Genomic DNA, 21,019 nt, shown 5'->3' on the forward strand with positions numbered 1-21,019 from the left:
TCACAATGCCTATAAAAAAATTCTCACCCTTTTATTTCTTTTACAAATCTTTTACAAGTCATCACATCAAAATTTACAAAACATGTAATGTTAAAGTAATAAGTAAGTAAAAATAAAAACATTTAACATAAAATGAGTGCTTGCCTTTCAAGTCAGAGCCTGTTTTGGCTGCTATCACCCAGAGTCTGAGTGGATAGCAAAGATGATGGCCATCACCACAGGGATCACTGCTAACATTTGGTTAAAAAAAGAAAAGCTTTTAAATCTGAGAAGTCACCCCAACTGATGCGGAACCTTGTAAAAACATGCTTAAAACATTTGACTGACATTTTACTGTTTAAAAGAAAATGATACCGATTACTAAGAGAATGTATCTACACTTCTGAATTTTAAGTAAATTGTAAGAATGATATTAAAAAATCTATTATTCTGGGATTAAGCAAACAAATAATTATGGTGCTCTAAAATATGTAATAAGCAGGAAAAGTTTAGTCCAATTTAATATCAGATAGAAAAAATGTTTTCTTAAACAATCTATATGAATATCTGATTTTAGCTGTACGGATTTGTACATGTAGACAAAGTGCTTTAAAATGAGTGAACTTGGGTGTTGTGGTGGCGCAGTGGTGAAGCACAACCCATTTATTGGTCCTAAGTCTTCATGCTGGTGGTCATGGGTTCGATTCCCAGCCTGGCGACACTTGCTGCATGTCTTCCTCCTCTCTCATAACTCTCTTTCCTGTCAAACTACTTTCAAATAAAGGCCACGAGAGCCAACAAAACCTTTAAAATAAAAATAAAAAATTAGTGAACTTGAACTTGATTATGCCATATCAGTAAACTTGATTTGTCATTAGACAGCACCGACTGTGGAGCACCTAGGGAATAAAGCTTCTGACTTTTCTGAACAAACATAAAACAACTGGCTGCCGGGTGACTGTTGGATGTTAACTAAAATGTTTACACAATGGATGTTTTTGTTTTGTCAAAATAAAATTAATTTCCCCATGGATTTACTGTGAAAAAAACTCCATCTCCCATTGCTCTGCATATTCTTACTTGCTTCATTCATTTGCTTTCACTGCTCTCAATACCTCTCATCTCTCTGGTTCTTTTTGACGCCGTTTTTAAACATTTTTACCCACATTTAAAAAATATATTCACCTATGCTTTCATACTTGAGCCAATTCAAGTCCACAGGAGGCAACTGGTCACCTTCAATTAGCATCCAATGTCAAGTCTTCTTTGGTCAATCTGAATATAAATTGCTGTCTTCAATATTAATAAAATGCTTCAAGTATTTATGAGTTCACAACAGTTAACTTTTTTTTTATTTTATTTTGTGTCCAGTGTTTACCGGGATTAAAAAATAGATGTTAAAAATTGTCTTTAAATTTTGGGGAAATTTCTTCACTGTCATTTGACAAAGAGTTAAATGAGAACATCAAAATCTCTGTCATTCTTCGGTTTATGTTGTAACATGAGAAAATTGTTCTGTTGCAAAAGGAGGGAAAAAAAACACAGTTAATTTATTCAGTCATGCTACACAGCACGACCTGGGTTTTGTATAGATTTTTTGACAACATTCAAAGCCGGTGTCTTGTGTGAGAACAAGACTGATCAGATAGAGCGCCGTTTCACCGGGCTTAACTGCTGATATCCCAGTGGCTCAGCTAACTCCTGATTAAACAAAATGTCTTACTCTTTGCATTCATTTAAAATTCCCTGGAAGCACATTTCAAAGTGCAACGCAAGCAGCACCTCTGTCCTTCTCCTATTGTTTAAATTAAAAAGTGAAGAATAGGACAGTCCATTGATGTTAATTTTACAACTTAGCAAAATTTAGTTACAAAAAAAACAAACCCCTTCCCAAAAGAAAATTTATTTTTCACAGTAAAACTTGTAAAAAAAAAAAAAAAAAAAGCCAAAGTCCAAAAAGGATGACTAAGCTCTCCAGTAATTATTAAAGTAGACAATACTATATTGTAGACATGACTACTTTGTGGTAGTCTGATAGGAGCAAGGCTGCCATGCATAAGGACACAATGGGTATTCAAACCGGTAACCCACAGAACAGATTCCTACCACTGTCACTACCTTATAGAGGTTTAAAATACAGCATGTTTGACATCGTATTTTCAATTAACTCTAAAAGAACATCTTAAAAATATCAAGATCTTATTTTAATTTCTGAAAATCAGCAATGGCTAAATATATAGCATGGTGAGAAGTAGTGAAGGAAAGATTATGGAACAGGACAAATTCATAAAATGCTGTTTACTTAAATCAATAGTGTTCTTTATCCCCATCATTTACTGCTTTCACTCCCTTCTTTTCATTCCCCCAACGTTGCCTGAAGTAGGAAAGACTTAGTGAATACATTTCCATACTAATCTACCTAATATGATGGATAAAAGAGAAATAATATATTTTCTCCTTTGAGATATTTTTTCTCCATCTTTTTTTTTTTTAGCTTTGGGCATGTTACTTTATAGATTTACCTTAAATCATCATATTATTTAATTATTGTAAACTACCAGGCTAATTATTCTATCTAATTTTTCTGCCTTAAACGTAATCTTTTTAAATACCTCCAAAAACTTTTTTTTTTTTTTTATGAGACTAAAGTCGTTCCATATCATGTACATTACATTGTCCTGTTATATATATTTTTTACAATATTTCATTTGGTTCAGTAGTGTATTTCCTTGTGTAATTTCACTTCATTAAGAAGAGCATTATGTTCTCATGATCTTAGATGTTACAGCTGGGCTTTACAGCTGCATCCATTATATCTCATGATTAGAGATTATGTGTGACATTGCCGAGAATATGTTCCTGTTTGTGCTGGATGCTCCTACCACCACCACATCGTGTTAGTATTTATTTTTTCTTTATAGAAGTTACAGCTTATAGTATGCGTAAGTTAGTTATTTTATTTAGACATATATTTTCTAATGGGTGCACATTTTAGTTGATGTCTGTCTGAATGGCTTACTTACACTTGTCCTTTTGTTTGAGGTGCAGCCAAACTAGCTGGAGGAAGAAACCTGGAACAAACCATTTGTTTTCTGAAAGACATTGTTGTTTCAAGTTAATTTTAATTTGTTAATTTTGTCACTTAAATATTCACTTTTATTGTTTGTGCTAAATTAACGTTAGTTTTGCTTTATTTGTTTCATGGGATGCTTTAGTTAATTTTATATTTGTGGTAGATTAAGGTTACTCCACCCCTATTTAAGCAGCCTTTTGTTCTTTGTTTGCAGGTCAGTGTTGTTTGTGCTCAGTTAGCTCTCAGTTGACCTCAGTTAATTTGGGCCCAAATCTGTTATATATCCTTTGATTAATTCTTGAATTGAATCTTTATGCTTTGTTAACTATTTTTCGGAAGTATTACGTTTTGAACACCTTTTGTTCTTGTTTGAGTGTGTTCTAATTAGGAAATTATGCAGTAATCTATATTGGCTTATTACATAAAATCACCCCAAAAAAAAAAATTAAGCTTGTGGTTGTAAGGTGAAAAACATTGTGTATTCTGATGTTTTTTGTTCTTTTATATATGGTCCTTAAATCCCCTAAGCAAGTACTTGTAAATGGCAGAGGGCTTTAGGGTTTCACTAAATGTTTAGTTTGAGTTGTAAATGTAAATGTAAATGTAGTTCACGCTTTATAGGTAACACTACAGACATGCAGTGATGCACATCCTTTCCATTGGCAGCAAGGACAGTTGGTGTTCAATTGGCCAAATATATAATTGGTACATAAAAAGTAAATGTATGGTACTTGGAATGTAATATCCTGGTTTGTTTGAGGAAGTGCGAATGAACAATTGAACTCTGATCCGGATCAAAAAAGCGAACTGTGCTTTGCCTAAAAACCTAAATATCGGTTTGGTTGAAGTGAACTCTGGCACATTTCTAATGTGTCACGTGTGAATGCCAAGCAGACCAGAGACCACTCCAAAAGCAGAAACAAAGCTATAGTGCAGGGCATTCTGGTTAAATACAACAAAAACAAAAAACATTTGTACCATAACGATACAAATGGTTCGTGGTCTTTTACCAATGACAACAGAGAAGTCCAAAAATTGTTCAAATCTAACACCACTACATTCTTTTCTACATTTTATGAAAAAGAAAGTTGTGCTCACGTCTTCTTCAGAGGTTTAGTGTCTTTCCTTCAGTGTTACTTGGTGCAGAACCACCAAAGGCAACATGGGGGAACAGGTTTTTCTAGGGTTTGGTTCATTTGACACTGTGATGTGTGAAAGTGAACCACACCAGCTGAAAATTTAACAAATGTTGCAATCCTTGAAACCAATCAAAGAGTCTACCTGACTATCAAGTGTGAAAACACCTCAAGAGAGTACAGACTGTGACTCGTTTTGGCCCATAGCTTACACCTCTTTCTCTGGAACAGACTGCCATCTATGGCTATATTCCATGCTCCTCTGCTTGTTACGTTTTAGTTTTCCCCGCTTAACTAATGCATTCTGTTTATCTCTTCATGTCTCCTCAGCGCTTTTATTGCACAAGCTATGAAGTACATAATGCTGTTTTTCTTTTTTCTTGAAAGTTCTTTAAGATGTTACAGAAAGTAGACAATTCAATTAGACCTGACAAGCTTATCACCACTCTGTAAGATCTGCAACACTCCACAATGATTCCAGGTGCATACAGAGAACCATATCATCTCCTTTATATAGCCACTGAAGCTAATGAACCAGAAAGCATGAAACCTCATGCAGGAATATTATTTATGACTTATCTCAGGTTTTTTGGCATTATCATTATACTAGACAGCGTTCCTGAAGTATGGTTGAGAATAAATGTCACTTAAAGGGCTGGACACTTTGAAAGAAACGACAATTCTCCAAATGGCAAGAAAGTGAAAAGGTAAAGTAAAAAAAAAAAAGTCCGGAAAAGATAAAAGGGAAGGGTTTGAGTTACTCAGTGTCTTAATTAAGGTGAGATAGGAGAAAATAAAAGCTTGTCTGCATGCTAGTCATTAATGAGACTCTCAGCAGGAATAAAAAAGGTCTCAAAGAGAAGACAAAACAATACTGAGAGATAGAAAAAAGGCTCAGGTTAACCACTATGCTCAGAAGAATATGGTGTTAATGACATTATTAAGACTTCATGCATATCCTTAATAGTGTCAGCCAGACCCTTTTCAACAGTTTAGCATGTTTTTATTCAAGAAGCACAAATGCAAGAAAAAATATGGATTAAAGGCAACCAGAGAGACACAGATAGATGATGCAGCCTACAGCATGAAATAGAAAAAAAACATGTCAAATGTTAATCTGTATTTAGGAAAACTAAAGTGCACAAAAAATTAAACATAATAAGCATGTCACTGACTTGTGAGGGTTCTTATTAAAGCTAAAGTACGGAACTTATTTACTTCTTTTCTCTAACCCTATATAGTTCACATATTGTATTATTAGAAAGAAAAACGTTAAGAAAAACATCAAGACTGAAAGGCTAAACCCTACAATATATAAAATGTGCACTAAAATGCATTCTATTCTAGTATCACTAGAATTGAACTGAATCCCACTGATGGACAAAAGAGCATTTACAGAAACGGCAGCACAAAAGCTATGCAAAGACTGCTTTAATTCCTTCAGACGTAATTATGCTCTCTGATTAGGGAATTTTACTTTAATGTAATTATACTATGCTTCAGAGATTAATTTTGTCTGTGATGCCATGCTCTGTTATGTTGGTGTCTCCCCACATTAGCCATAATCACAGTCCTGTGATATCTAAAATGATTCTTCTGGTTGAGACAACATGGTAATTTTTGATTGTCTCTCTTTGCACCCTGCATGTCTGTGGTATGTAAATGTATGTACCGAGAGTAAGCAGATGTCTTTTTTTCCCATATATGACAATTATTTCGCTGCAACCAGCAGTATAATTGTCTCTGTTGTTTTATTAAAGAATTCAACTTAGGTGAAGGTGTAATTATATTACACCCTCACTTAGAGAATTTAAAGAGCTTTTATAAGAGGAAAAACTCTAAAATATCCTTACCAACTTACTTATTTCCAAAACAAAAGACAGAGTAAGCAGTGTTTCCCCTTGCCTTGGAAGTGGGGGTTATTTTTAGGAGTATGCAGATTGATAGACAATCAGTCCTTGCTTACGTGTAAAACCGATCTTTTCTACCACAACAATAGTCAGAGAGGGCTGCGTTCCACAATAGTTAGCCTACGTTTGCCAACTTTGCAACTTTTTTGTTGCATTTAGTACAAAAACAAATTAGTGTAGGCATCCACCTGCATGTGAGCAGCAGAGTAGGAGTGTGTGTTTATGTCCAACTTTTGTCAACTTTGGCATTTGTGAAGAGCTTACGCAAGCCGAGCAAATGGTGTGGTGTGGTGCGCCCATTTCAATGCCTCGTCAAGTAGACAAACAATATAAGGACATAAATCACTCACAATGCGGCCTGGCGTTACTTAGAAAGGCAGATAAAATCAATAAGATTAACTGCAAACACCTACAAATACTATATGTTGTGACCTTTAATTGTATAACACTGTACATGTTATTATCGGGGTAAGAACTAAAATTTAAGAAGCTATACTTTACAGTTTACAGTGCTGATCACTAATTATACATTTATTATCTCTTGCAAATACTGCAGACCAGCATAAGCAAAAAATTATTAAAACACACAAAGACAAAATCAATGAGTACTCTGTTATGACAATTTATGTGGTTGTAAGGAGAAAGAAAGTCTTTCATGAGGCTTGTTAAAATTCATTATGTAATCATTATGCAACCATTACCATTACAAAATGTCACTTAAAATGGCATCTAATTACCACTGCTCTTAACAGAAGGAGAGCTGCTCCAGCTGAAGTCATTGTACTTGACCCGACCAAAACCCAAAACAATTAGGATCAAGGGAGACAGTGAAATAAGGAAAGTAATCAATTAATTTCTTTACAACTTGATGGATTTTATTCTGTCTTAGATTCATTTATTCATAGCACTTAAAATTGTAAGTAAGTAAATAAATAAATAAATGGGACAATAAAATGCTGAAATTACTGTGTATGTGACTTTGATATAATCTGTTGTAACTACTTACCCTGCTGACTCCTCGGCCCCTGTCCTCTCCATAGTTTGTTCCCAGGATTTCAAAGAAGATGTTGGGATTACTGCCATTGTCAGTGAACTCCAAGAAACTGGTAAGACCGCTCACTCCAAACTGCAAGCACAACAGAAAATGTCCTTTCATAGATGTTGGATTATTTCACAATATTTACCATTTTACATCTGTATGTTTTGTGCTGGGCAATTTCACTGTGACATTTAACCATTTTTTGTTTACATTCGCTACAACAACTAATTCAAATGAATACTAATACGCTAAGAAAGATAAGCTGACCCGGTTTTTCAGGCAATATTTATGTACATTTTTTATAAACAAATCATTTCAGCTTTTAATAATAAGTACAAAGCCTTCAAGAAACGTTCTGAATGTGGCCTGCTTTTTTGTTTGTTGTTTTACAGGCTAAAGAAAACAGAGCGGTATTATCTTTATTCTGTAGAGTGATTGACGGGCATTGGGCCAACCTCCTTCATTTGTTATTCATTGAGGCTAAGCCTTTCTAGTTCAGAAGCCAAAGGTTTACCCAGTGACAATAGATGTACATTGAGAAGCTGTTTATGCTGCTTTCTGCAGATGGGGACATGGTGTGAAGGCAGGCATTACAATGGATGAAGTGGATTATTTACTCGCATCCATTTTCTTTAATGTGTTTGGATAAGAACATGGAAGTGAAGAGGTTTAGGGCTCTCAAACACAGGATGCAGAGGTGTGAATATGCATTTGGTAGGCACTCATCGTCTCCTGTGTGACTTGCAGGATATTGAATAATCTGATTAACGGCAGTTGCGCACAAACACATCTGGACATTGGACTTTTCCTGCAACACTGAAAATAAAAGATTTCACAACCACCTATGACACAGACACAATCAGAGGTGGGCTTCAGTTTCTGAGAAAAGGATCAAGTCATTTTACGGACTTATTATAGTTCAGGAAAGAATAATGTCTATGTGCATCGTCTGGGTGGACTTCAGCCAGACATCATCTGACATCATTAAAAGGTGATTAACCTTTGTGCATCTAAGAAAACTCAAAGATGCCATCTTCTGTTTTAATAAGGGAACAATACTGTTGTCAAAGCTTTTGTGCATCCCCCATGTTCTTTTTCTGATATTGTTCTTGTGCGGTCTCCTACTTGTCTGATTTTTCTAAACAAGATTGCTCAATTGAATTGTTGATACAAAATCTGCAGTGAGCATTTCTGTCAGAACATATTGTCCTGTTCACATTCTGATATTCCAGGCCAGGGATCCTCAAATCTAGTCCTCAACCCTGCAGGTTTATGTGTCCTTGGTCCAACAAAGTGAATCAAATGGTTGAATTATGCTTCCTGTACTTCCACAATGGTAAGGAAATGTTAACAGGAATCCCAAATCTAAAATGCTGGAGTTACTGAGATTGAAAGGCAGCAATATCTAAAGCAATGACAGTCTGCCAACAGCACAAATGCAACACATAATTTAGGCTAAGAGGAGCAATTTCACCTGCTTCAATTTGTTCCCCACTCTGAATTTGTCAATAGAAACCAAAAAGCAACATCAATAGAACCCCTCATCAGCAAGTGCAAATTAGTATTTATCATTATCATAATGCCCTCACATACCAAAACACTGATTAAACACCCAGGCATGCACAGTGAGTAAAAACACTGCTGATACACGGCAAAATGGAACCGATGCCAGACTGCTGAACTAAACTCTATTACCACTTGGGGCTTTTTAACACATCTCTGTTGAGACAGTCATCAGGCTTGGTTAAACAGCCAGAACTTGCTGATGAAAGTCTTGCCAAACTCAGCCTGATCTCAAGGTGAAACACAAAGATGGATATGAAAGCCATTGCAACACATTTATTATTTTCTGACACTAATTCTGAATTAGCATTTCACTTGGCTTCATCATTCAGTCAAAGTGCTATCCCTCGAGTCATTTTTATATTAATATCAAAACAGAGGGCATCTATCCAATTGAATTTAACTGTGATGAAAGAATTGCCAATAACTACTTTAAACTTATGGTTAAAATACTAAAATAAAATTAAATAAAATTATCTGTTGCAAAAGAAGTGTCAAATGATAGTTTGTTTTTTTTTAATTGAGAAAAAAAAAAAAGAATGGAGGTCTTTGAATTAATGTACGGTTCAAAAGGTCTACTGTGTCATATTTCAAATTCCAGTTCAAATAATGAACAAAACCCAGACTGAATGAAATGTAACTTGTTTTATTCTTCTTTCAATGCAATTTTGATTCCAAGAGCTGCATTCAGAATTGAATGAATATTTAGCAGTAGCGGTCCTTACATGTATTATATGTAATGTTGTAAGGAACCACAGTCCCTGAAGATTTAATGTAGTTACAACAGTATTAAAGTACATGCTCCACTATTTGAAGTTTGTAACATTTGCTTTTTTCACCACTAAAATATTGGAGACAGTTAAAATTAGAGCAAATATTGTCTGTGATTTCTCAATTTTTCTTTTTTTAGGGCGCACAGGAAATCTCAAGCTAATTTTGAGTCACCATATTCCATCTCAGTGTACAGAAACAAGAAGAAATAAAAATTACCAGGTTGTAAGTATTATGCAATCTAGAATTAGTTTAATACTTTATTCTATGTACAGATATAAAATGCTAATAACCTAAATATCTCACAATCACACAAAAGTTCTTGTTTTATTTCTGTGGTTAATATTCTAGTGTTTAAAAAAAGTTCTTAAATCAACTATGCACTATGACTGAAAGTTTGAGTGATGCTCTAGGAAATAATGACAAAGTGATGTTGTTTATTGTAAGAATTACATTTTTATGTGAATAATAAATTTATTAGGTCCATGAAATAAGAACTACATTTTTTGGTATTTAAAATGATTTAGAAAAGCCATAAAAGCTGTTTCAGTGGCAAGAATCAATTAAAAAAGCTTTTCTTCCTGGACTTCTGGTGTTTGCTTTGGCTATATTTTAAGGAAACTAAGACTTGAGGTGGAGAACTGCTGATACATCATCCCAAAAAAACATGTCAATTTCTATTGTAGCCATAATATTGGTAAATTCTTTTTTCCATTAACCCTACCTTTTTCACTGTCTCCAGCATGCTCTTGCCTCCTTGCCAAGGCTTGGAGTTCTTCCTGATGCAGCTGAGACTGGCCATGCTGTGCCACTTCCTGTCCTCCAACTTTCTGTGGAAGGTATTGGCCAGCAGCAAAACGGTGTCATAGATGTAACGATTGGTGATCTGCAAAGAAATAAATGAGCACACATTTAAAGTGATTAGTGTGAGATGTGAATTAGAATGGTTTTGACATACAGTCTCCCAATGAAGTGCCAAAATTAAACATCCCATCATCGTCTATAATTTATAAGAGGATATTATGCACAATCAGTGTTTTGAGCTTTGTATAATGATATTTTGCTAATCCTTCATTAAACACATACCCAAAGTATTGCTTCATTCATAATTGAGAAGTTCATGAATCTCCTAGGTAGCCATTCGGTGGTGCAAAGTCCACAGCTGAACTCCTACCCCACAAAGAATCCCTACTCCGTCCCTCCACCACATAGCTCCATCAGACTAGTGGCAGCAGCAATTAGCAAACACCTGGTGGAACTGTATGTCTGCTGAGCTTATCAAACAAGTTACAATGCTCCTAAAAACGGTTGTAAAACACCATGAAAAAAGCATTGTTGTGATGACGAGGTAAACTAAGAGTGCCGGAAGGGGTAGGAGGTTCTTAAAGAGACAGAGGTCTGTTTCAAGGTGGTAGATATGTCTTTGATGCAAAGTCAAATTTATTTTAGGTTGTATTTGATATACATTTTCCTAACAGGCGAAGGTAACAGTTATTGGACTGTGGTATTAAAACTGTTACTTTCCATTCACCCATTTGAATATGTACGTGTGTCATTTTTTGATGATCATTAAATTTAGTTAGTGAATTGGATTAAAGCATTTTGGAAGTTTAGAAACCCCCTTCATGACAAAAATAAATAAATAAATTTTAGATACGACTACCTTTTCTCTGTTTTTGGCCTTCACAAAGTTATCTTAACTTTTTCTGTGGCTTTTTTTGTTCCCCATTTTCCATTTTTAAAATACACATATACGTTAACAACCACACAGGCACAGAAAAACATGCAAAGAAAATTGCATTAATTGCCAATAAGCCATTGACTCAGACAAGTACAAAAGAGAACAAGAAGGAACAAGGACAGTCCATTCAGTCTTTAATCGATTTGTGAGTGACTGATCTGTTGAGCCTCTTGTCCTCATGTTAATGAGAGAGACATCAAGTAGACTGACGAAACAAGATGAATCTGTTCACACACGCAAACAAACGCAGATGTTACTCTTTTTGAAAACTCAGAAAAGAACATGATAGCATCAAAGAAATAAAAGCTATAATTTCAGAAGGGACCATTTTATACATCAAAAATAGGCAGGCAGTATACTTACTTTGTTTTGGACACACACACAAAGCCACAGCTTTGTATTTACAACTTCAAAGGATATGACCATATAAAAATGACCACTTTGCTATCCCTTTTGCTTAGCTAACGACATGTCTTTGACTCAAAATATATAGATTTACTGAATGAAAGCTTGCTTTGTACTCACAAGGAAGAAAAGGTTCTCTAATGAGATACAGTGGAACCATACAAAAAGGGTCAAACCTGAAAATTGCACTTTTATTACCATCCTTACCATTAAGACAGACTAGCTATTCAGGACGTATGCTGCTATGTCCCGGAGTAACATGGGTCATCTCATGCAAAACGTTATGACATCTCCCTTCACCATGTATCTGCCAAGACAGACCATTACTGCCAGTATGCATGACAGAAACATTCAAAACAACAAAGACGACGCAGCAAATGAGGCTCTTGGGCACCACAGTATCCTTTTACTGAGGAATACAAGACCTATAAAGGTTCTCTGAAAAAAATAGAGGGACATGGTTTAATTTATTCCCAGGATAATAGATGCATTCTAGATCATTGTCATTCTCGCTGTTGGCTCACATTACTAAGCGGTGCCTAATCATGTTGGAACTTTTTACTGCTTTTTTAAACTTAGAATGTTATTGAGACATTTGTACACACTTATGGAAAAAATGCTTTACAGGTACATTTTGAATTTGGATGTCATGAAAATGTTATTTAGTTTTGAACACATTTCAGAAAATAAAAATCACATAATTCATTACACATTCAAGCCGCTATTTTCTGTAATTTTGAGGACAATGGTTTTAAGATGAAAACTCAATCTCTCATGAGATTAGAATATTACATAAGATCATTAAATAAAGGATGCTTTAAACAAAAATGCCAAGCCTCTAAAATGTATGTTAATTTCTTTGCACTCAATACTTTGCAGAGTGTCTTTAATGAAGCAGCAGTGTGGCATGGAGGTGATCACCCTGTGGCACTGCTGAGTTGCACTGGAAGTCCAGGTTCCTAAATGTAGGTCCTTATTTGCAAAGTTGGATCTAATGTTTGCCATATTCCTCTTGACTAAATTCTCCATAAAGGTCAAAGTCGCACAAGTTTGTTGACCAGCTAAGCACAGCAACACCATGGTTATTGAACCATCTTTTGGTACTATTGGCAGAATGGACAGGAGCAAAGTCCCGCTTGAAAATTAATTAATTAGCATCTCCATAAAACTTTGTCAGCAGAAAGAAGCATGAAGTGATCTAATATTTCAAAGCAGATGGCTAAGTTGACTGGGCATTTTATAAAACACAGTGGACAGAAAAGGTGGGACACATTTCTTTGTTGATGACAATCATTTTATTTAGACTTTTGGTGGTACTGTATAGTTCTGTTTTACACCAATTATCCAGTTGGAACTTTATATGCAAAGTAAACTTTACCATCATCTGAAAAAGAAAAGTTGGATCACAGAGTTTAGTTTAGTTTTCTCCTAAACACAGGTAAGATGCTTGTTGTCCATATGTAGGATTTGTCTGCAGGTGCTGATTGTTGCTTCACCCCCTTCTTGTGAATTTCCTGCAATTCTTGAATGGAGTTGGCTTGACAATCTTTTCCAGGCTATCCATGGTGCTGGTTCACCTTTTCCTATCACACTTCTTTTCACTCAACTTTCTATGGATACACAACATCACTCTGTGAACAACCAGCTCCTTTAGCAATGGCCTTTTATGTCTCACCCTCCTTGTGGCAGGTGTTAATGACTCCTCTGGACATTTGACAAATCAGTCTTCTCCCTGATCGTGTAGCCTATTGACCCAGACTGAAACCATTTAGAGGCTCAGGTAACCTTTGAAGGTGTTTTGAGTTAGTTGGATGATTAGGATTTGACACCATGAGTTTTCTTTTTTGAGAAAATTCTAAATTCCTGTAATCATCAAAATTAGAAGATCCTGCACTATGCATTTTATGAATCTACATATGAGTTAGACTTTTTGAAATAAGTGCAAAAATGTTACTTTCATGATATAAGAAATATTTAAGACATACTATGTGTGTGCGTGTGTTTGCGTGGTGTGTGTGGTCAGTTTGAGTTGATATGCTTCATTGCAGTGTGAAATTGGGCCCCTCTTCGACTGAAGCTGATCTGTTTCTTCAGCCCACTTCCTGTTTCATTTGCCCCATTTATTTCTTTGCCAACCCCCATTTCCTTTTTTTAAGGTAAACTGCTAACTAAACCTATGCTAGGGATACTTGCAAACAGTTCAGTTCAATGTAAATATGTGCAAATATTCAGGAGACAAACACAGGATTTGCTCAGTCCTCAGCAGCAGACTGAACTTCACAGCCTTCACCCATTAAAATAATAGATATGTTGAAAGGGTTTCATTATTAATTAACCTTGAGAAGATCTTGTTTCATGTTTGGACACGCAAGTTTAATTTGCACACATCATTTACAGCAGGAGCTCTTTATTAACCTTATAGGCATAAATTACCTTAATTCATTTAAAATTCACATAAAAAAGAAATATGTACCTAACCATATATTGGAACATACATCTGTGTCATGATTATGGTCGATGAAAGCATAAAATGGGATCAGCCTGAAAGGGAGCTATCCACATAAACATTATGACCGCTTTTCTGTCACCGGTACATTTCCATCTTTCATCAAACGTGTTCCTCCAGGTTCTTGTGTCACAACATCAATCAAGAGAACATTAACTGAATTTTACAAGTTTGTCCCAACACATAACTAAGACTCTTTTCCCTTTTTTCCATTCTATTTCAGCTCAATGGCTGATGTACCCATTCCTATATACTGTCAGCCCTTTGGAGATTTATAAAAAAAAAAAAAGAAAAGAAAAACATATACTCACTTAAAACAGACTTTCACTATTTGGACATAGGTACATAAATTTGTTTCAGAGCAAAAGAAAAAGAATGGCCTAACTTTTCCACACTGATAAAAGTTTTGCCTCATAGTTACGAGTAATATCACTGACAAATCACCAAATTATTATTCATTCCAAAACCTTTGAATCCAGAAGAAAGCTAATATACCATAATAAAATATAAGGAGTGCTGGCAGCTTAGTCCAAATGAATCAAACTGGATATAAACCATCTTTATGTTACCTTTCAGAGTTCTGAGAGGTTATTGTTTTAAGCTTAAATTAGGAAGTTATCCTATAGTCAATTTAGTGATGTACCTATTCCTGCTTTCGCTCAGTGTCATGGTAAAAGCTGTATTCCCTCTCTGGTTTAAGCCTGCTAGTACAAAAGCAGCTTTCATTCAGGCTCTCCCACAGTGTCAGTGGTACATCTCATGTTTCACATATTTTGCATCAGATCTGATTAGCTTTGTTTCAGTTTTTTGCATCTTGAAATGCTGTTTTTTTTTTTTTTTAAATATGGAAAATAGCCTTTTCTGACTGTTGGTTCTAAATAATCTCCATAGTCCAGGCAATCACTCGCTACGCACACAATTCACTTGGGCATATTTTCATGTTTTACGCCTTGCATGCCTTTCTGTCTGTCACCAAGTAGTTCTGCTGAGAGTTCTTGGACCTCTTTGCTCAGAATTTGTCCCAACACTCAATGTAAACTCACTCACAATAAAACTTAACAACAAAGAATGAATGGTCCAGTAATATGGTACTCAGAAAAACCTGCGGTAGTGGGAAAAAACACTGATGTTTTTATCATTAAATCAGTGATAAACTGCTATTACTGCTACAGGTTGGTTTTAGACTTTAAAAATGCAACTCATTGCATATGAGTTGCATATGCAACTCATTGCATCTGTTGAACTGTACCTATCTGTTGAAGGTACAGTTCAACAGATAGAGAGAACAGTTTAATACAGTGTTTCTCAACCTTTTTGGGCCAGCACCCCCCTAGCCTTTATCCAGGTCCCTCACTGCCCCCCACCAAAGAATTTGTAGGCTACTTTGCACTGACTATTATTTTATTATTAATATTACTATCACTATTGTAAATGTTTTGATTTTTATGCTTGTTTCTGTATTTATTATCAAAAATAATTTCCCAGAGAACAAAAAAGCCATGTAAATAGAAATTATTTTCACAGGTGTCTACGAAAAATGCAATGGACATTCTATTTAAAATCGGTAGGTCCAACAGCAACCAATCAGAGTGGAAAACATATTCTAGTTCTTTGCCATTTTCTAGTTGTTAAATAAACGACCAGATAAAAGATGTGCAACATGCCAGTTTAAACTTTGAACTATTTGCAAACCGACTGAGCTCTGCAACATTAAAACAAGGATAGAACTGTAACTACATTAATCATAACTCTTCTTCTCTTCAGTGTTTCTTTCAGTTTCCGGTGGCGCAGCTCTGTGCTGCCTTCAGGAAAATCGGACATCAGAGTATCATTCATAGAATTTCACCCACATGGCATTTATTGTGCAAACCAGAGCTTTCAGTGGAAAAACAAAAGTTCCAGATCCTTTTAATGCCATACAAATATGAGACAGAAACATGGATTATATCTTTATATAGACCTATCTATTGATTTATAGATTAATAGTTTTACTGGACAGAAATTACAAAGAACAAATCTGGTTCTTAATGAGTCAAATTGAAAGTGTCATGGAGTCATCAGCCTCATGACATTAACACTGACATAAAAAATAATATTGAAGAAATAAATATATCAAATCTAATTAAAAACATAAATAAGTGATCAGTTCTTTACTGTTATGGTCTGTAAGATATATTTATTCTCAGTACTAGATATGGTCTCCAGTGGTGGAGAAAGTACTCAAAATATGTACTTAAGTAAAAGTACAAATACACAGACAAAAATGTACTCAAGTAAAAGTAAARCTACCACATTAACATTTTACTTAAGTAAAAGTAAAAAAGTACTGGCTTTTAAAAATACTTAAGTATTAAAAGTAAAAGTACTTGCTGAATGCATTACCTAATCACTAATATCATTAAGTGTATAGATCGTATTTAATTTTAAAACATCAGAAATGTGCCGTTTTAATGAACAATGCCATAGATAAAGCATGTTTTTATTGTGTTTACTCTGTAACACAGTTTACTTAGATATGTGATTCTATGCATCATAATTTCAGGGATGGAAACAACTTGTCTCCTGTCCTAACAGCATGAACTTCACTTTTTTGCCACACATTTATTTTGAAAGAAATCCAACTGGCAGGGGAGGACATGGAACCAAGGAGCCACGTAGCAGAATTGTAGTCCACCGAACCCAAGACCAAACCAAGACCAGCACCCCGCCGCTACATGACAAAAAAATTAAGTGCACCTATCAAAATTGCTTCTCAAACTGATCTGAAAGATCCACATTCCCATAAAAATACCTAGATATTAAATACTTAGAGCTGAAATAAATTTAACCAGTATCAATTCAAACTCTTCTTCATTCTGTTTTKCTTTCATCYCTGTGCCACAATACACAGAGGTCTCCTGCCATCCCTAAAAAAATATAATGCCCTGGGCGGTTGCCCATATTGCACATGTCAGAAATAACAACTGTCTGCACCATTAAACATAGCAATCAACGGTAAACAACTCTCAACTATGAACACTGTCCAAGGTGCAATAAGCAAGAAGTAACCAAGCAGAAGGAGGTGATTGTTCTCATCCTCCCTCCTGCTGCAACGTCTGCCACCATGACAGGAGGTGAAAACAAAGAGCAATGAGCATTCTGTGTTCTTATGTTCTTGTTTTATTTATTCGCCAATTAAATATATATATATAGCTGTTTAATGAAATAAAATAGCTACTGCAGTGTACACAGAGCATTACAAGAACAAAGAACGGCTCTCAATGAGGCTTCAGTCCTATAGGACTTAGTCAAGATCCGTCCAGAAGAATCGGATCGTTCCTGAATGTCATATCACTATATTGCACTTTGGTCACAGCGTTGTCCCATATATGTGACACCTCAGTCAAAACCTCTACACAATAATTCAGCGCATGAGTGACACTTTTTTTCATCGCAGATGCAACATGTGTCTGTACAGCTAGCTTAGCTAGCATCACATCCACATAGCTTACCTTTCTTTAAGCTTTCCTTCCAAGTGACGCTAAAAGTTGGACGAAGTTCCCACCGTCTGTGAAAGCGAAGCGCTGCTGATTTTACATGTCGCCATATCAATTTGTGCAGCGCTATTATATTACTGACGATTAGACAGACATCGCCTCCCGCTCAGAGGAAACTACTGCGCATGTCTGGAGCTCCGCGTGCGAGTATAGGTGGAGGCGATGGGTGACAACAGAGACGTAAGTCACGTTATTGCTCGGATTTTACGGCGCCACCTTAAGTCCCTGAAAGTCACATTTTAACGAAAAAACCCCCACACAATGCTACTTGGATGTAACGAGTAATGCAACACTTTTTTAGAAATGTAGTGAAGTAGAAAGTACAGATACTTACTGTAAAATGTAGTGGAGTAAAAGTATAAAGTACCCATTATTAAATATACTTAAGTAAAGTACAGATACATGAAAATTGTACTTAAATACAGTGACGAAGTACTTGTACTTCGTTACTTTCCACCACTGATGGTCTCAACAAACCCATGGCACTTCAACAATATTATTTTACCTTTAATCTGAAAATAGTGTCCCTTTATTCTTGCCATACAGTCCTCTGTATTAATTATTGCTCGGAAGGTCTTGCCATACCAGTTTATTCCTCTGTATTAAGTTTAGCTTCTTAGTTTATTCTTGCATTTTGTTCTTCATTTCCATTTAGTTTCCTTTGATTAGTATTATCCTCTCCAGGTTTATTGCTATGTCCACTTTAGTTTCTTTCCTGTTGCTAGATTTATTTGATCATTTATTGACGCTCACCATCAGTAATCTTCACTCATCACCTGCTGCGCCGCCTAATCGTCATGTGTTACACATCATGTGTTGATTTTTCACTGTTCAGCGTCAGATTCTCTGTTTTTATGCCATAATTCGCATATCGTTCGTCGATCCGTTTTAGGTACCGCTTCTCCTGTTTCAAAGTTTTGCGCAATGTGCGCGTCGTTTTTTTTTTTTTTTTTTTTTTTTTACTCCTTATGGTGCGCAGTGGTCGGGAAGCGTATCGACGGGGAAAAGGCTCACTGACATAAATCTTTTATAACAACAGAAACAATTTCAGTATTCTGATGATTGAAATTTAAAAGTGCTGTGGTACCGTTGTTCTATCACACCCGTTTCATACCGGACCACTTACAGCACCGTTAACGCTATAAAATGAACGCTCTCTATCATGGTATCACCCATCGAGGGATTTCTTTATTTAAATGGGTTCATTTTTTAGAGGGATACAAAGTCAGGGTATCGTGGTTTTAGTAATTACATGTTTATAAGAGTGATTTTCTGTTGTCCTTCCATGGAAGCGTGCAGCCTTCAAACAGAAATAAAACACTTTTTAATATAAGTTGCTGGTTTGACATGATTACAGAACTGCCAAAACATATGTACAAAAATACCAGATAAAATGAATCACAGCAACGTCATCAGACGGTGTAACTCTGAACTGATGCGGTGAAGCTACCAGTAGCAGGAGAACGAAGCTGCGCCAAGAAGCTACAAACACTGAAGAGAATAAGAAGAAGAGCTGCCATCGATACAGTTGCAGCCAAGCATGATTTAATGTTACACAATACAGTTTTACCAAGTTGCTCAAAGTCTAAACTGGTATTGTTGTGTATTTAAGGTGTAAAGTTTACCTTCGACCAAACGCCCCCCAAAGGAATCCCAGCTTCCCCCTTTTGTAAAAATTTCCGCCTGTGCCCCCTGCCGTCCTCTGAACGCCCCCCGGGGAGCAGTACCACCCACATTGAGAACCGCTAGTTTAATACTTTTTTTCTTATCATCTGTCCAGATAATTAAAATGCAAAGGGGTAAAATGTCAAAAGGAAGCCACTCCAATTGGTATTTGGTCAGCACCATTGTTACTGAGTAAGGGGTTTGTGGTGATAGGGATTTTTTCTATAGCCCTACATAGACATGCAACCATGAGTAATGATAATCCTGTGGTAGAAATGAATAAATGACTGGAAAATTCAAAAGAAATGTCCAATTATAGTTCATCTAGTTTCGTTTACTTTTTTTTTTTTCTTTGAATTAATTCATGCTTAAGTAGCTTTTTTTTCCCTGCCTTGGCATTTGCCAGCATATATTTCAGTTCCACCAAAAGTGATCGAGGATGTAGATTGTTTGATGTCAATTGAATTAGTTACAGATCGTTAGCATAATACATGCTGTAAACAGTGGAAAGAGTTTGGAGAATTCATAAATAAAAATTTATAAATAATTGGAATGATTTGCTACTTAGTACAGTGGCCATTTCCAATCAAAAAAGAAAAAAAAATCCATACTATTTTCAGCCAACACTAGTTTTGTTCCTATGCCAACTATGTGATTGGTGGCCAACAAAATGTATTGCTGGACTTCTCTCTCCCACCAACAGTTCATCTGCTACACAATCTGTCATTCCTTGTAGTATCACAGAAAAGTGTAGTGCTCTGCTGGGAAACATTGAGTCCTGCCAATTATGTTGCAACTTTTACACATACTATCTACTCAACCATTACTACTGACCACATATTCTCCTGATGGAAACTCTATGGTCTGATGGCTGTGGTCTCTTTGCACAGGACAATGTTCTCTGTCATAAAGCAAAAAAATGGTTCAGATTGGTTTGAAGAGGACAACATTTTTATGTTGTTGGCTTAGCCTTCAAGCTCCCTTACTTTCAATCCAATTAAGCTTTGGGAGGCGCTGGAAACAAATCAGACTTGTCCATATAGACTTACACTCACAACCTACAGGACTTAAGGAATCTATTGCTAGCATTTGTTGGCATTATACTACAGCACACCCTCAGTAGTATAATGGAGTCCATGCTTTGACAAGGAGGGACTTTATTTTTTTTTTTAAGCAATAGAGTTATTAACGCATTAGGTGGCCATAATGGTACATCTATTGAACATAGATGGTTTGCAATGCACTTTAAACACTCAAATACATTTTGTCAACACATTTAATTACAAATAAATAAATAAAATAAAATGGTCATGGAACACTAATCACCATCCACTAACTTGAAAAAGTTGCTGATTCATAATTTTATGCTTCCTTAGCATACTTGAATTTCTTTGATCATCATTACTCTGGACAAATCCCCAAACGAACTCACCTCAAGCTGCTGAGCCTTTGGGTTTTTAGGGTCACAGAGGGACGTGTTAATCCTGTGGTTGTGTTTGACACAGCGCTGAGTTGTGTTCTGCGGCATCGGGAACATCTGGCGAACTAAAGTCAGCCGGCCAATTGACTTCATGACTAAGTCCTGTAAGTCATAGTCCGAGATCTCCTGTAAGGGTGTAAACAGAGAAGAAATACTGGTAAGATGTGGAGCAAGATGAAAGTTCAGGGGAAAAAAATGAATGGGGAGTAAATTAA

General features: G+C 35.9%; 1 protein-coding gene across 4 annotated transcripts in view; it reads right to left on the minus strand.

The window, feature by feature from the left end:
* grid2 (glutamate receptor, ionotropic, delta 2) overlaps window positions 1-21,019 on the minus strand; it is a 448,080-nt gene that overhangs the window by 146,724 nt on the left and 280,337 nt on the right. For all 4 annotated transcript variants that reach the window (XM_008418414.2, XM_008418415.2, XM_008418417.2 and 1 more), the window contains 3 exons: window positions 20,757-20,930; window positions 10,196-10,357; window positions 7,105-7,224 (listed from right to left, as the gene is read on the minus strand). In XM_008418414.2, coding sequence (XP_008416636.1) covers window positions 7,105-7,224; window positions 10,196-10,357; window positions 20,757-20,930 — 456 coding nt within the window. The remainder of the gene's footprint in view (window positions 1-7,104; window positions 7,225-10,195; window positions 10,358-20,756; window positions 20,931-21,019) is intronic.

The sequence above is a fragment of the Poecilia reticulata genome, linkage group LG9 (genome assembly GCF_000633615.1).
Source record: "Poecilia reticulata strain Guanapo linkage group LG9, Guppy_female_1.0+MT, whole genome shotgun sequence".
Classification (NCBI taxonomy): Eukaryota; Metazoa; Chordata; class Actinopteri; order Cyprinodontiformes; family Poeciliidae; genus Poecilia; species Poecilia reticulata.